The sequence below is a fragment of the Phycodurus eques genome, chromosome 6, assembly GCF_024500275.1.
Source record: "Phycodurus eques isolate BA_2022a chromosome 6, UOR_Pequ_1.1, whole genome shotgun sequence".
In the NCBI taxonomy this organism is placed as follows: domain Eukaryota; kingdom Metazoa; phylum Chordata; class Actinopteri; order Syngnathiformes; family Syngnathidae; genus Phycodurus; species Phycodurus eques.
This window is the reverse complement of record NC_084530.1, coordinates 18,104,685-18,121,466: the sequence shown is the minus strand read 5'-3', so window position 1 is coordinate 18,121,466 and position 16,782 is coordinate 18,104,685. Positions and strand designations below refer to the sequence as shown.

Sequence of the window (16,782 nt, the reverse complement as noted above, 5' to 3'; positions counted from 1 at the left end):
CTAATTATTGATGTGTTCATATGTCAAAATAATGCAAGTGAAATACAAAAGAATAATAAACATTTACTCAATGATAATATTTACACAAGTGAAAAAAACATTTTGTAGTGTGGCAGCATCAGCTCAGTACACCAACATTTATCCAGAATCAGTGAAAAACTACAATGTGGTCATTTTCTAGTGGACAACTGCCCAGATAGGCTGCAGTGTAACAATGACATTTCTGTGATGTCCAAATTCACGTTCATCACAAAACCTTTGGAATCCTGCGAGATGTTTGTACAGCTGCCTAGATGGGCTGCAGTTCTCTTCGACTTAGGAGTCCTCTCATATGTGCAATTTAACTATGACAAGGAGTTCTATTCCGTCACTTTAAATCACATTTTCATCCCAAAAGATTGAGGTGAAGTTTGTACAACTGCTTAGTGGGCTGCGGTAAACTTAAAGAGTGAAGAGTCCAGTTGTCGTATGCATAATTTACCTATGACATCTTTGGAATGCCTGAATTCCCATTTTTATCACAGTCTTATGGGAGAGGTTTGTACAACAGCCCAAATGGGATGCAGTCCGATAAGACTGATATTCACTCATGTACAATTTGACTATGACAAGGTGTTCTCCGCCACCACTCAAAATCCCATTTTATCACAAAGACATACTGAGAGGAAGTTTGTACAACTGCAATCCAATTCAAGACTGAAGGGTCACACTTCTTGCAGTCATATTCTATTCATTCATTCATTTCCCGTACCGCTTATCCTCACTAGGATCGTGGGCGTGCTGGAGCCTATGCCAGCTATTCTCGGGCGAGAGGCGGGTACACCCTGAACTGGTCGCCAGCCAATTGCAGGGCACATAGAAACAAACAACCATTCACACCTACGGGCAATTTAGAGTCTTCAATAAACCTCGCATGCATGTTTTTGGGATGTGGGAGGAAACCAGAGTACCCGGAAAAAACCCCACAGAGGCACGGGGAGAACACGCAAACTCCACACAGGTGAGGTGGGATTTGAACCCGGTCTTCAGAATTGTGAGGCAGATGTGCTCATATTGTATTCACATAATTTCATATTTGACAAAGCGTTGTCTGTTCAACTGTATCTGCCTCGACTCAAAATCACACATTGGAGAAGTTGGTACAACTGCATAGTTGGGCTGCAATCCAATTAGGCTAATGGGTCCACTCATTCGCACAATGTAACTAGGACAAGGACATCTCTATCTTGCCTGTCCTGACTCAAAATAAAATTTTCATCACAAAAGCAGATTGGAGTGAAATGTGTACAACTGCCTAGATGGGCTCTGGTCCACTTACAGACTGAAGGGTCCACTGCCTGTACGTATAATTGAATGTAAAAATGTGCTTTTGTGTTGGGACAGAAATGACGGAGAAGTCCTTGTCCTCACAAAAGCAGATTGGGGGAGTTTGTACAAAGGTCCACTGGTTGTATCTGTTTGATTTAACTTTGATCTGTTTGATTTAACTTTGACAAAGATTTCTCCATCCTGACTGGAATCACATTTTTATCAGAAAAGCAGTTTCCACGGTCTCAGCTGAGAGGCTGGGTCGGTTCGGGTCTGATCTCGACCGGTTCCAGTTTGTCCGAGAGCACGCTGAGAATTTTGTCAAACTTGTCGTGGCGTTCATTCTTGTCCACCTCCGCCCCCGACTGGCCCCAGAAGAGTCGCAGGGCAAACTCGGTCCGGAAGGCCTCCAGCATCTCGGGGATGGGCGTCCAGTCGCCTAGAGAGGGATGTGGTCAGTCCTTTTTATTTTTTACATTAAAAAAAAATATTATGAGAAAGATGTGTTTTTCGAGATTAATGTCATAACATTGCAAGCATGAAGTCCTTTTTTTTCTTTTTTTTTTATTAAAAATGATCATAAAGAATATTTTTTAAAAACCAAGTCATAATATTACCGCAATGGCCTAAATTATGGAAATAAAGTGTAATATTACAAAAATATATATTTTTAAATCAAACACAGGAGCATACATTTTTTCGAGATAAAAGCTGCATTTTTGACGTAATTTCTTTGCAATAATAGGAGAACAGTGGTTTGATTATTTTTTTAACATAAAATGTCATATTACAAAAATGAAGTGTTTCTTTTTTTTAAGAGCAGAATGGTATTTTTTGACCTAGTCATAATGTTACAAGAAAAAAAGTTGTATTTTTTTTAAAAAAAAACTGCATATTACAAGAATTAAATCTAATTAAAATGAAGAATTATAATAAAGTCCTAATATAATAATAATTAAGTATTTGTATATAAAATTCATTCTATTTTGTGGGAAAAGTAAATATCAGAAAAAAGTCATTTTTTTGTAAAAAACAATGAAATTGTGAAAATAAATTAATAATTTTGGAGATTAAAGTAAACATTTTTTAACGTTAAGATTTTCTAATATTATGGTAATTAAGTTGGACTTTTTTAAATTGAAATATCAGAATAAAGGAGTAATTTTATACTATTTATTTCTCCAAGAATAATTTTTTTTTTTTCTGGGGGAAAAAAAAACAAAAAAATAAAAACATGATAGAGAATTATATCTGCGTGGGATTTCTCCGTGCACTCCGGTTTCCTCCCACATCCCAAAAACATGCGTGGTAGGTTAACTGACAACTCTAAATTGCTCGTAGGTGTGAACGTGAGTACAAATGGTTGTTTGTTTCTATGTGCCCTGCGATTGGCTGGCAACCGGTTCAGGGTGTACCCCGCCTCCTGCCAGATGATAGCTGGGATAGGCTCCAGCACGCCCGCGACCCTCGTGAGGAGATGCAGCTCAGAAAATGGATGGATGGATGTTTATCTTAGTATAGTTTCAGAATAAAGTACTTGACGGCCTATTAAAGAATGAAGGCGTATTTTCTAACTTAAAATTCAGAATAGAAAACAGAATTGGGAATTCCTGCAGCATTTAAGCTGGCTACATGGGCATGAGTTGAAAAGTGATTGTGATTGTGGGTGTGTGCACATGTGCGCGTACCCTTGAGGAGAGCGCTGGCGTGCTGCTGGTAGTCGCGTGCGTGTGTGGCGTGGCGCCGTGCCGCCTGCAGGACGTCGTAGAGCATCTGGCAGCCTCGCTCGCTGTCCTCCACCCCGTCCTCACCCTCCAGCAGCAGCAGCGCGGGCACCAGGTGGGGCACGGCCACTGCACCGCCCAAAACACACTCTCAACACACACACAACAACACACGTTAAAACACGCACATTGTGTATTTTGCCTGAAATAATTGAGTCATTCATTCATTGTACATATGATCAAAATATTAGTAAAATAAAGTATTTTAAATATATACAGTTACCCATCAATTGTTTTGAACAAGTGTTTAAATGTAGCAAATTTAAATGTAGCCCCTTGAGCGCAAATATTTGTCTGCCCCAGCTGGGCCTTGGCTTTTTCTTTGGCTTTGCGCGTGTCTTACCGTCACTCTCGTTCAGCGAATTCATGAAGGGCTTGAGGGTCTTCTCGAACAGGACGGCGCTCTCCGTGTGATTCCTCCTCAACAAGCGCCACGTCATCTCCAGTCGCACCACCTGCGTGCAAGTGAATACATAGACACACACACACACGCGCACATGAGAATAAAGTACTTTTTGTCAAAATTAAGTCATGTTTTTGAGAAAAAAGTACACCTTATGAGAATAAATTTATATTTTCTCAAATTTAAAGTTTTAGTTCTTTAATATAAAAATGTTGTCATGTCAGTAGAATGGAGTCCAAAGTTTTTAAGAATAAAAAGTAGTAATACCATGAGGAAACGGGTATTTATGGACATGAAATTTACTGCATAATATTACAAAAATAAACTCATTTAAAAAATTATTCAGAATCTTATTTATATTCATAAATCATATTTAAGGATTTTAAGTATTCCTTCAACATAAAACTATTGTAATACTAGCAGAACAAAGTCAGACTTTCTTAATAAAAAGTTGTAACATTATGAGAATAAAGCATTTTTCACATAAAACTTATACCATTACTTAAATGAATGATTTATAAAGTTATGATAAATGCATTCATATTTTGGGGAGATTAAAGTTATATTTTGTATGTAAAAATAATGTAATCAGAGAAAACGTTTGGATTTATTTTTAAAATAAAAAGCCATATGACAAGAATAAAGTATTTTTTGACATAAAATTTACAGTATTACAAAAATTGGGCGGCACGGTGGACGACTGGTTAGCACATCTGCCTGAGGACCTGGGTTCAAATCCGGCCTCGCCTGTGTGGCGTTTGCATGTTCTCTCGGTGCCTGGGTGGGTTTTCTCCGGGTACTCCAGTTTCCTCCCACATCCCCAAAACATGCATGGTAGGTTGATTGAAGACTTTAAATTGCCCGTAGGTGCGAATGTGAGTGCGGATGGTTGTTTGTTTATATGTGCCCTGCGATTGGCTGGCGACCAGTTCAGGGTTTACCCCGCCTCTCGCCCGAAGATGGGATAGGCTCCAGCACGCCCGCGACCCTAGTACTGATAAGCAACATAGAAAATGGATGGATTTTTCAAGTAAAATGGAATAAATTTATAAGAATAAATGTATATTTTTGGGGATTAACGTATTTTTAGATATAGAAATGTTGTAATATTTTGAGAATAAAGTAATTTGACATCAAAATTATAATTAATAAAGTAACAAGTAAATCTTTTTATAAAAATGTCAAATTAATGAGAATAAAACAACATTTCCAGACTTAATTTGCATTTTATTTTATGAAAAAAGAAAAAATGTTGCAATAGTAGGATAGGAGAATAAAGTCAAATCTTTTTAGAATAAAAAGTCATAATGATTTTTGATCTATTATACTACTGCATCGAGTTGACTAAAAAGTCCATTTAAAATCCCTGTGTAGTGATTCAGGCGTAGGGAATGACTGATCGCAAACGCAGTCGCTTCATTCGGAATCATGCATTCGTTCACTGCTCCTTCGTCACTAAAAAGGAATTTTATATAGTGGACTATGTACTGTTGTTGACTCATTAGTCAAATAAAAAATAGTTTTGGACCACACCACATTATCGCAGTTGTTCATGTTTACTCCCCTCCCTTTGGCTCATGTTTTTGCATCACAAAAATCTGGGATTTGAACAGGGGTGTGTAGACTTTGTATACCCACTGCACATTCGAACAGTACTATAAAGTGGTGAAGTCACTATATAGGGGGCTATACCGTTGATAGGGAGTAATTCCCAACACATCATTCTGACAAAGTCGGCAGTCGCGGCCCACCTGAGGCATGTCCAACGCCTTCATGACGGCGGAGAAGGCGTAGAGGTCGTGGGCGTGCTCCTTTAGGGCCTGCGCCAGTAGGATGAATTTATGCAGCACCGTGGCCCGCTGGCTCACCGTGCCCGTGCAGCCCAGGATGTCCACAGCCACGCCCAACGCAATTAGATGGTGCCTGCGGGGACGTTGGTATTTATTTCTATTGCGCCAGGTGGCGGTTATCATGAACAACTGGCGAGTGGAGCGCTCAGATATATTGCACAACACAGCGCTGGCTCACCAATTAGGCAACATACTGGAGGAAAATGCTAAGCCTGCAGTAAAGGGTCAAATAGAAGGGTCATTTTCATATAATTTCATCAATAACGGTAAAGCCATATCACGCTGAATTTCAGTTGGAAAAATAAAATGATTGACCATGGTTGTCATTCAAATGGTAATAAGTGCTTGTATGAAAACAATGTTCGCAAGCGATATTTTTAAAACGGCTTTTAATACCAAAATGTCTTTACCGTTATGCGTCCCAAATGAAATTTCATGATTTGCGAGTTGTTTTCTGAGGATGCTAATGGAATTTTTAGATATGTAGGATTTTTCTCCTGTTGCTTAATATGCATTCTCCAGGAAAACTAAAACAAATCCATCTTGGGGTCTTCAGAGTTCCTTTTTTTTTTTTTTTTTTTTTTAATTATTTTACAAACGGTCCTTTGTCACTCAAGATGTCTTGACAGTTAATGCCACTGGAGAGAGGCTTTTTATGTTGGTGGAAAACCCCAGAGGGATCTGTGATCTGAAGTGCCAGGATCCGGCAGCCATTTTGCATTCACATAATTACACACAGCAAAATAGATGGTGTTATATCTGAAATATGTATGAATTTGTAAAAGTGTCAGAAACACTGCACGTCTTTACCATTTTTATGAACACATAAAGACAAGAGCGGAATGGGTTTAATGAGTACTTCGGATCATTTATGCACTTGTATCCACAAAGTTTGAACAACAAAATGGAAATAGTGCGACTCACGTGACCTATATATAAAGTTGTTATTGTCTTCATTGTTATGCACTTTTGTCTTTTCCGTTATGAAGAAATACAAGAATGCTTGGCACATTTAAAAACAAATAATGTTTTTTTTTTTTTTAAACTTACTTTTATGAAGGATCTAATAAATATTTTATATGAAAAGCATCCAATTTGTGTTCTTTGTCAACAGGAGGAAAAGGTTTTACATTGGATGCCCAACAGGCATCGCCAAAAGAGGTGGCTGTTTCGAGATGACATTTTTGGAAAGAAAACTAATCTCGGGAAATTTTATGTACGCTTGGCCAAGAGGAAAAGACGTTTCCCCAGAACAGCCAAACAGCCGTTCTGCAAGAAGTGTATGTCAGTGGGCCACCGCCATTTGCTCTGTCAATGGGTTCTCTCAACAAAGCTGTGGCAGAATTTAAGTTGGGACAAAATTGATGCAGAACTCTCTTTTATCGATGTATTTCTAGTTGGCACAGCCATGTTACAAATTACTTCAGTTCAAGTATAATGCTATAACGTTTTAACATCAATTGGTAAAATTTACCCTTTAGGTTCACTGCTGATTTTGAATAAAGCTGTTCTTTATAAATAAGTTATCGTTTATGAGTTTTCCCACACAGGTTTATGAAATCTTGTTCAGATAACAATTGCACTGGACTGCCAGGAAATTATTCTATGTATCTCTCGTCTTTGCTATAATGGCCTAAAATTTTACATCAATAACTTTGAAAATTGGATTTCAAGCATGGCTACTTCAGCATGTGAGACATTTATCCATATAAAACCAATGCGACATTAAAAAAAAGCAAAAAATAAATAAACTACAAGTGTCTTTTCTGTTATGAATCAACTTACTGGTAAATGAATATGACCTATAAACATCCACGGCAGTGAAGGAGCTAATAGTCAGTCAAAATGCTATTCCTATTCACACCTTTATATCATATTTTTAACTCTAGTTCTTCATTGTGTTACAGTTAAAATAATCAAAAGAATCTTAATTGTTTTAAACTTTACATCAGTGTTAAAATACAGATTATTATTCATTCATTCATTCATCTCCCGTTCCGCTTCTCCTCACAAGGGTCGCGGGTGTGCTGGAGCCTACCCCAGCTATCTTCGGGCGAGAGGCGGGGTACACCCTGAACTGGTCGCCAGCCAATCGCAGGGCACATAGAAACAAAAAAACATTCACACTCACATTCACACCAAAGGGCAATTTAGAATCTTCAATCAACCTAGCATGCATGTTTTTGGGATGTGGGAGGAAACCGGAGAACCCGGAGAAAACCCACCCAGGCAGGGGGAGAACATGCAAACTCCACACAGGCGGGGCCGGGATTTGAACCCCGGTCCTCAGAACTGTGAGGCGGATGTGCTAACCAGTTTTCCACTATGCTGATTATTATTATTATCATCAATACTTCATAACTGAGCATTCCTACATGCCATATTAAAACTGCCGGGGCCATATGTAATCTGGTCTTGGGCGCCACATTGGGGAGGGCTCGCTCTGCTAATGTGCTCATGTGTGCTGTGGACTTTTGACTAGTGATTTTTATTTTTTTTTGTCATTCTGCTTATTTCTATTGCGTGAAGCGGATATGGATTTTTAATTAGAGCACTCGTTACCTCTCGAGCAAGTCTTGCCGCAATTGTCGGCCGTGCGGCAGCGTGATGAGCTCCAGCCCCGAGCCCACTCCCATCATTCTCCTCTGTTCGGCCGTCACGCCCACGATGCGCGCCACCTGGCAGTCCACGCTGAGTATGTGCAGCGCAGTAGTGCCGGGGTCCGAGCGGTTGAAGAGCTCCTTCAGCGCCAGCAGTACGCTCGGCTCCAGCGGACGGTTGTTGTCCGGCAACAGCAGCGACTCGAACCGGTCCAACTGAAAGCACGAGTTCCACTCCGTCTGTGATGGAGGAAAAAAGAGCGACTTTCTCAAAATATCCCGCCTCCCTGTGGTCTGTGTGAAACGCACAAGCGGATAAATCTGATACCGAAATTTTGCAAAATCTCGGTCAAAGAAGATTTAAAATACTGTAAAGCAGCAGTCCATTTATTTTAAATGGTACAGACACAGAACAGAAGGGGTAAAGTCAAGATCGCATTTTTCCACCTGTCTGCGCGAAAAGTACCAATACTGAATCGCAGGACAAAGTCAATCAAGTATTGTCCCACCTTTCTTCGAGAAAGGTACCAACACACGTTGTGGGGATGTAGACAGAATTTTTAACCTTTTTGCTTGATAGGTACCAACGTGGAATGCGGGCATGCAGTTAATGCAGCACTTTTTAACATTTCTGCATAAAAGGAGCCAACAATTAACTTAGGGATGCAGTCTATATGTCATTTTTCAACCTTACTACATGAAGGGTACCAAGAAGGAATGCAGGGACGAAGCCAACCGGTATTTTTCAATTTTCTGCCCGAAAGGTGACAACACGGAATGTAGAAACACAGTCAAAATAGTATTTTTCAACCTCTGTGTGTGAAAGGTACGGAAACGAAATGCAGTCAAACCAGTATTTTGGAGCTTTCTGTGTGAAAGTTACAAATCCAGAATGGCAGGACGAATTCGACCCAGTATTTTTCCATCTTTCTGCATGAAAGGTGAATGGGGGGACACAGTCAGAGAATTTTCGGTGAGAAAGGTGCCAACACAGAATGTGGGAATGCAGTTAACATGACATTCCGACACGGAATGGCAAGGCGAAGTTCGAGAATTTTTCAACCTTTCCACATGAAAGGTACTGACACAGCTTGTGGGGATGCAGTCAAAATAGTGTCTTTCCACTTTTCTGCGTGAAAGGTGCCAACATAGAATGTTGGGACTCAGTCAGCATGGTATTTTTTCTTCTTCCTGCGTGAAAGGTACAGAAACTGAATGGGGGTGGCGAAGTGGATCTGGCATTTTTCTACCTTTCTGTGTGAAAGTTACTAACACAGAGTAAAGCAACAAAGTTCACGTGTCGTTTTACAACTTTGCAGCGCAAAAGGTACACACACAGGAATGGGGGTATGAAGACTCCAAACCTTTGACTGGCATTGAAGATCCTGTTTTTTTTTTGTTTTTTTCATCACCTCAGCCAGGGAGGTTTACCTTTTCACTACCATTTTTGGGGAGTGAGTAGAACTAAGTAAGAAAGACTTTATGCAGTTCCTGAGAATTTGTGGAGAGACAGGGAAGGGTCAAGGAAGAATTCATGAAGGTTTAATGCAACTCTGGTTCAAGGAACTGCTCTGTTGAGTTGTGTGGTGAGTTGGAACCTGTGGACGTTCAAAGTGATCCTTGTCGGGAAGTCGCGGCAGACGGGACGCCGCCTCGCTCTTGTTGTCAGCATCCAGGAAGCCAAATGAGGTTTCGGTGATCCGCGCCCGACTCTGCCACTTTTCCTCTGCTCGTAGTCGATCCACGTGGCCTTTGCGCTGGGACTGAGGAACCTGAACACACCAAGGTAACATGTGAGGACTCAAAGACACAAGAGGTCACTTTCATACTGCCTGTCAAAGACGGAATATTCAGAATGGGGGAGGAAGTCAACCCAGCAGTTTCTTTCTCTCTGCGTGAAAGGTACCAAAACGGAATTTGGGAACATAGTCAACCTAGCATTTTTCAACCTTTTTGCTTAAAAGGTACTTTCTTCTCCCCGCTTTCTGTGTGAAGTATACCAATAAAGAATGTGGGGATATAATTCAGCCCAGGATTTTCAACCTTTTTGCGCGAAATATATCGACACAAAATGGGGTGGTGAAGTTGACCCGGAATTTATCCACCTTTCTGTGTGAAAGGCAGAGATGGCGGAACTCGACTGGAGTTGCCACTTGCTTTCCAAATACTGGTAGCCAAGAGACTTGAACTACAAGAAGAAAAAAAAAGAAAGAAAGTAGGATTTTGGGGGGGGGGGCTCATTCGAGGCAACCTGGCAACACAGTCTGCATTGCCAGTGTGAAGTAGCCACCTGCATGAACAACAATGGAAGGAGCGCCATCGATAATAAAATTTGGATCCAAGTATTATGTTGTATGGGTATGTGTATTATGTCTTGAAAAAGAAGAAAACAATGAAACATAACCTTTAATCTAATGCCGATTGTCAATTGTCCAGAGTCAGTGCTTCTCAATAAATAAACAAACCCGACTGAGAGTCACATGTTCACATTACTTTTTTTGAAGGATGGCATAATTTTTTATTTCATGTATTATTCCCTTAATTATTAATCTTTTCCATTCTCCACTAGGTACACATCTAATTATATTTGACCAACAGAACACAGTCTTGGATTCTGTTTAATCGTGTTCTCTTAAGAACCGTAGCAGTTAAAAGGCTGTCATCACAAAGCAGTTCAGAAATAAGAAAATAAGAAAGAGAGAAATAAAGTTGAGTTAAATTGAATTTGAAATACAACTTTAAAGCAATTCAGTGCAATTGTTCTTCATCTAACTTCTTCTATAAAGGTGTGAATACCTTTTTAAGTGTGATGATTTATGAGAGGGGGGGGGGGGGGGGGGGGGGGAATTGTGAAAAAGCATTTTGTTACCACTCCAATATACAGTATGTTGTGACTGGAGCAAGATTGCATGACTTGACTTGCGACTTGCTTAAACCAAGTAATGACTTGACTTGGGACTTGATTGAGACTTATTCCCACCTCTGGTGAAAGGTACCAACACGGACTGCAAGGACTAAATCAACCCAGCATTTTTCAACCTTGATGCGTGTAAGGTACAGACATGTAATAGGGAGACGAAGTCAACCTATATTGTTTTTCCTCCCCACTTTCTGCGTGAAAGGTACTGACACAAAATGTGGGGACATAGTCAACCCAGCGTTTTTCTCCTTTCTACGTGAAAGGTACCAACACAAAATACAAGGACAAAGCCAAAACAGCATTTTTCAACCTTCATGCGAGAAAGGTACAGACGTGTAATGGGGGGAGGAAGGAAAACTAGTCTTTTCCTCCCCACTTTCTGTGTGAAAGAATGTGGGGGCATAGTCAACTCAACAATTTTCAACCTTCATGTGTGAAAGGTATTGACACGGAACAGGGGGATGAAGTCCACCTAGTGTTTACCCTCCCTGCTTTTTGTGTGAAAGGGACCAACACGGAATGGGGTTATAAAGCTGACCTGGAATTTTTCCAGCTTTCTGTATCAACGGTAGCAACATGGATTGGGGTGATGAAGTCAACCCAGCATTTTTCAACCTTTCTGTGTGAAAGGTATTTACACGGAATTTGGAGTCGTAGTCTACCCAGCAATTTTCAACCATGCTGTATGAAAGGTACACAGAATGGGGGTGATGAAGTTGACCCAGAACTTTTGAAACTTTCTTAGTGAAACGTACCAACATGGAATGGGGTGATAAAGTTGAACTGGAATTTTCCCAACTTTTGTTCGAAAGGTAACAAATGGAATGTGTGTTTTTTGGGGGGACTGGAATGAATTAATGGCATTTCAATTCATTTTAATGGGGAATGATGATTTTAATGTCATGTGGCTATTTGTAAGTGCGTTTTGCAGGGTCCCTGCATGACCTGAACGACCAGCTCGTCATAGAAAGCGGACGGGTCGTCTTCCTGGCCTGACAGCGGAGTGGGTCGGTGCGCTTTGGGGAACACGGCAGATATCCTAAGTGGCTTGGGGGGCGCTCGGGAGTGCAGCTGTCCGTCCGACCCCCGCAGCGTCACACCCCCACCTACGGTGAGTGGATAAAACAATAGGTAAACAATCCAATGCGGGCCAATAGAAAGATTCAATCACTTTTGAGTGCCAGTGTGCGCGTACGTTACCGGGGTGGCAGGGATCTGTTTGGCGCGGCTTGGGGCTGAGAAGGGGCTCACTCCCTGTGCGGAACACTGGCGAGATGGAAGGCGGGCCGACGTCCTCCGGTTTGGCTTTCTGAGGAGCGCCTGCGTGATGAAGAGGAAAAACGTCGCTCGATGATGCTCGGCTAATGAAGTGCACAAAAGTATTGGGACACTCGTCTTAACTAGATTACCCCCCACCCCCACCCCCACACACACACACGCACACGCACTCTTTCAACAACCCCACAGAGGTGATAAGGCATCAAATAAGAAGGCATCATGTTTAATCATGCGAACATGACAAAATCATTTAAAATAGCTACCCCAAGCTAGGTACAAGTAGAAGTTTACATAACACAAGATTTAACTCAATAGTATGACATAATGTAATGTAATAAAACATTTAAGGACATTCTAAACAATCACACTTGTTTTGTGAGAGGAAAAGTGTAATTTCAGAATGTCACTGAAGGCAACACCTGACTTAATTAGATATTATTGCTGCATAGAATCATAGAAATATTAACATTTAAGGGTATTTGGAACAAATTGCTTAGTTGTGAATAGAGAGGTGCGAGTACCGATACTAGGTATCGGTATTGGGCAGATACCGGCCTTATTTGAAGGTATTGAGAACTCGTGAAGGCTGCAGAGACCAGCCACCAATACGTAGGGCAAAAAATGTCCTCCTTGTCAGTAGTTGGAGCTACACTGCGGATCATCATGTGTGTCAGAATTAAAGAAATGTCTTTTTTTACAATTATCTGTCATTGTGTTAATTGAAAGTTTAGGTTTCAAAAGTACTATTGGTATCGGTACTTGGTACCCTGTGAGTACTCAAGAGTCAACAGTTGTACTGGTGTCGGTCTGAAAAAAAGTGATATTGAACATCCCAAGCTGTGAGGAAATAAATGTGATTTCAGAATGTCCCTGAAGGCAACACCTGACTCAATTAGATGGATAAGACTTCCCGTAGGTATCCCCAATTCTTTTTGTCCGTATAGAGTATGTGTGAGAATGTGATGGGTACCGGGCCTCAGGTTGCTGTCCGACTGGGCTGACTGAAGTGAAGGCCTGCAGCCGAGGTTCTCCAGGTTGCCGGGGTGACTCCCGCTCCTGCCACACAGGAAGAGAGGTTTATTAGGAAGCGGGCTTTGCATTTGGTACCGAGGCCACGTTCCAACGTGAACAAGGCAAGGCTTCCAGCCCACCTGAGCAGAGGGTTGATGTGCAGGGCGTCTCCCAGGGTGCTGCTGAAGCTGAGCCGCTTGCTGCGTTCGTGATGGGACTTCCCCTCCGCCGATCTTCCGGCGGCGCTCTTGCAGTCGGCCTGCTGTCGCTCGGCGATGACACGCAGGGGCAGCGTCCTGGTCAGCGGGTGGAAGACGACGGCGCCCGAGGCCTGGGAGATGGGCCGTCGCCCGCCCACATAGAAGCGGATCAAAGCGGGAACGTTGTCGAAGCGGTCCTCCTCGAACTGGAACAGCTCCCGGGAGTAGCCCTGTCAAACACACACACGTACATATTTTTTCCCAACAATTTGGACATTTGCCAAGACGATGCGTCAGTCACGTGTCACAATGAGTCAAATACACAGCACAGCAATTTTTGTTTGACTCTTATGTGCAATACATTTCAGTAATATTTTTATTTTTCTATATTTAAGCACAGTGTTAATGTTACACCAGCTTACAATAATAAATAGATTTTCTCAGGTGCAACATTCTCATTTTTACAGAAAATTTGATGAACGCCTTTTAATGTTGGTCATTAAGATTGTACAACCCCTATTCCTTTTTTTTTTTTTGTCCTGTTCGGCTGTTAGGTCAAGCAGAATGGATAATCTGTATCCCTTTCATGCCGGAACAGTTTTACTGTGTCACAGTGGGGTTTTGAAGCTTCCGCTGTGGTATTATAATTGAGGTTTATTGAGAATCAGACTTGATCAGTCGAACAGAACAAACAAGCAGCCACGGGCCATGAGAGGTTAGCCCCAACACCAAGCAGTCATCCAGCCCGGGGGCCCCGGCCTCAGGAGCACCGCCATGTAAGTACAACCCCAATTCCAATGAAGTTGGGACGTTGTGTTAAACTAAAATAAATAAAAACAGAATACAGTGATTTGCAAATCATGTTCAACCTATGGTTAATTGAATACACTACAAAGACAAGATATTTAATGTTCAAACTGCCGAACTTGATTGTTAGCAAATAATCTTGAACTTAGAATTTTATGGCTGCAACACGTTCCAAAAAAGCTGGGACAGGTGGCAAAAAAAGACTGTGAAGTTACCCGATACCATCACAGATGCTGCGTCCATAACAGTCCGGATGGTTCTTTTCCTCATTGTATTCTGTTTTTATTTATGTTTAACACAACGTCCCAACTACGTTGGAATTGGGGTTGTACTTCGAAATCTAAATAATTTTTGAGGTGGTACTTGGTGTAAAAAGCTTGAGAACCACTGATGACGCACCTTTTTGGGTCTCAGGACCACTCGTATGATCTTAAAGTGCATGGGCTCGTTCTTCCAGTAGCAGCTGAGGACATAGTCGCCCGGGGACGAGCTGGAGTCACGCACCAGGAAGTCTCCGTCCCTCTCGAACAGAGCCTCGGCAGCCTGAAGCAACGACATTAGTCACATGTAGTTTCCCATTTACATCATATTTGCATGAATTCCCTGTAAATTGTTGTACCTCTCTGGTGAGGGGTCCATGGTACCAGGCATGGCTCCTGGGGTCCTCGGTGCTGAGCTTCAGCTCTTCTTCAAGCTCCTTCTTTAGTGAGTCCATCTCCTTACGACCTCCAAACACCTTTCATCATGTGTCAAATACACAGCACTCACTCACACAGCATTTTGGCAAATGTGTCAAATACACACAATGTCACCATGTGTCAAATAGCCAGCACACACGCATCAATGTTTACCTTCAGATGGCTCAAGTATGCGGCGACGCTCCTCCTTTTGCTGGAAAACACGGAATTGATTAGGGACAAACTTTTGTGTTTTCTCATTTTGCACGTTTTTTTTTTTTTTTTTACATAAATTAGCACTTTTTGTGTAATCGTGATAGCGACTGTAACTAACTAACATAGTGATCAAAACATACCTTCTTACTTTGAACTGCTTTCGCATTCAGCTCGTAGTGGTGCGTCAATGTCAATATCCATGTGACACTCCCATATTTTTCCCTCAAACACGCACACGGGACATTGTAGGACATCAGCCGCTACCATAACACTTGTTTTCCAGAGACAAACAGGCTTTGAATAGCCTCCCTTTTCCCGTCTTTCCTTCCTCCCATTGCCACCTCGTGCGTCAAGGGAACGCTCCAGGGCCAAGCTCAGCGCCACCATGACCTTGGATTTTGGGTGTTTTGTGGCATCTGCTCACATGACACCACAATGCCGACACTTTATTAGGTGCGCCCACATTCCACCGCTATCAACTTGTAAAACCACGATTAACAGAAGATTATATTTTAAGGCCGCTATTTTCACTTTTAACACGACAACAACGTAATTTTTTTCCCCACTTACAGCATTTTTTTCACTGCCTGATTTGGAGCAGATCCTAACAGGAAATGTTGCTGGGAATCAATATCTCATTCATAGAATACATGTACTTACTAAAACTTATTTGGCTAGTTTTCTAATAAGTAAATAAATGTTATTTTCAACAAACAAGATGCTGTTTAAGACAACTGTAGTACCACAAAAAGACCGACCACAAACCGAACTTTTTGTGACACAGAATTGGGTCTGGCTGCTCAGTATAATATGAGCAATTAAAATATATATATATACACATTAGTACAGGCTAAAAACACATTTACCAAGCAGATTCTAACATCAGATGATAATGACAGATAATAATGTCAGATGCAAATGTGGGTAGCATGTAGCTGAAAATGACGAGAGAAGCTTGCAGCACATCTGTATCCTTCCTATTCACTCACCATTACATGATGTCTTGGTATCTTTAAATGGTGAGTAGTTTTAACTGTGTTTTGTTTGTGTTTGCGTATTAAGTGTTTAACTTATTTATGCACTTGCATGATGAACTCTGGGGAGGTGACGAGGAGGGGGCCAAACACTTGCAGCATCCATGGGCACTAGCAACCTTACCGACTGTATGCTACTGCTGTCATTAAAAGTTCAATAAAAAGTAACAGAAGGAAGTTAAAAGTATATAGTAGACAAATATTTCAAAGTGTGAGTAGTTTCACTTCATTTTAGCTTAATTGTAAAGTAGGACAAAAGCTATTGAATATATTAGAGCTGAGTATCCTACCGATTAGCCCATTGATTAATCACGCAATCAGATTCAAATTGATTTTGCCTTATTTAACAACACAATAACAAAGTGCATGTGAGGTGCAGGTATAATTTTTGTCCACCTGAGTTCCCCATCCTCATGTTCTATATTCTGGTATCTGTGACTTTGAGTGTGTGTGGCTTTAAAGGTAAGGCCTGGCCTGGTGAGTAATGTGTGTGTTAATGAAAGAAACTGTAGTTGACTTTTTGGCTCAGGATAGCAGCTGGCTGGCCAGAGAAGCTAGAGTATGAATGTGCTAATGACGTGTTTCTTTTGTTCAATAAAGTGATTGAAAGTGCAATGGTGGCTGTGTCTATCCTTGCCCACTTGTGGGGGCACTACAGTAAATTTGAGCAGAATCAAGCTCGTGGTGGTAGGCT

At 41.4% G+C, this 16,782-nt stretch overlaps 1 protein-coding gene across 6 annotated transcripts in view; it reads right to left on the bottom strand.

The window, feature by feature from the left end:
- Positions 1 to 43: 43 nt before the first annotated feature.
- Positions 44 to 16,782, bottom strand: part of sh2d3a (SH2 domain containing 3A) — a 22,986-nt gene continuing 6,247 nt past the window's right edge. For 3 of the 6 annotated variants that reach the window (XM_061680720.1, XM_061680721.1, XM_061680725.1), the window contains 13 exons: positions 15,013 to 15,052; positions 14,781 to 14,897; positions 14,561 to 14,704; positions 13,295 to 13,584; positions 13,114 to 13,199; positions 12,066 to 12,185; positions 11,811 to 11,971; positions 9,544 to 9,717; positions 7,908 to 8,185; positions 5,247 to 5,418; positions 3,436 to 3,547; positions 2,997 to 3,182; positions 44 to 1,747 (listed from right to left, as the gene is read on the bottom strand). In XM_061680720.1, the coding sequence (XP_061536704.1) occupies positions 1,554 to 1,747; positions 2,997 to 3,182; positions 3,436 to 3,547; positions 5,247 to 5,418; positions 7,908 to 8,185; positions 9,544 to 9,717; positions 11,811 to 11,971; positions 12,066 to 12,185; positions 13,114 to 13,199; positions 13,295 to 13,584; positions 14,561 to 14,704; positions 14,781 to 14,897; positions 15,013 to 15,052 (2,074 nt within the window). In that variant the 3' untranslated portion in view covers positions 44 to 1,553. Of the gene's footprint in view, positions 1,748 to 2,996; positions 3,183 to 3,435; positions 3,548 to 5,246; positions 5,419 to 7,907; positions 8,186 to 9,543; positions 9,718 to 11,810; positions 11,972 to 12,065; positions 12,186 to 13,113; positions 13,200 to 13,294; positions 13,585 to 14,560; positions 14,705 to 14,780; positions 14,898 to 15,012; positions 15,053 to 15,194 lie in introns of those variants that run through there. The other 3 variants (XM_061680724.1, XM_061680723.1, XM_061680722.1) reach the window with 3 other exon arrangements.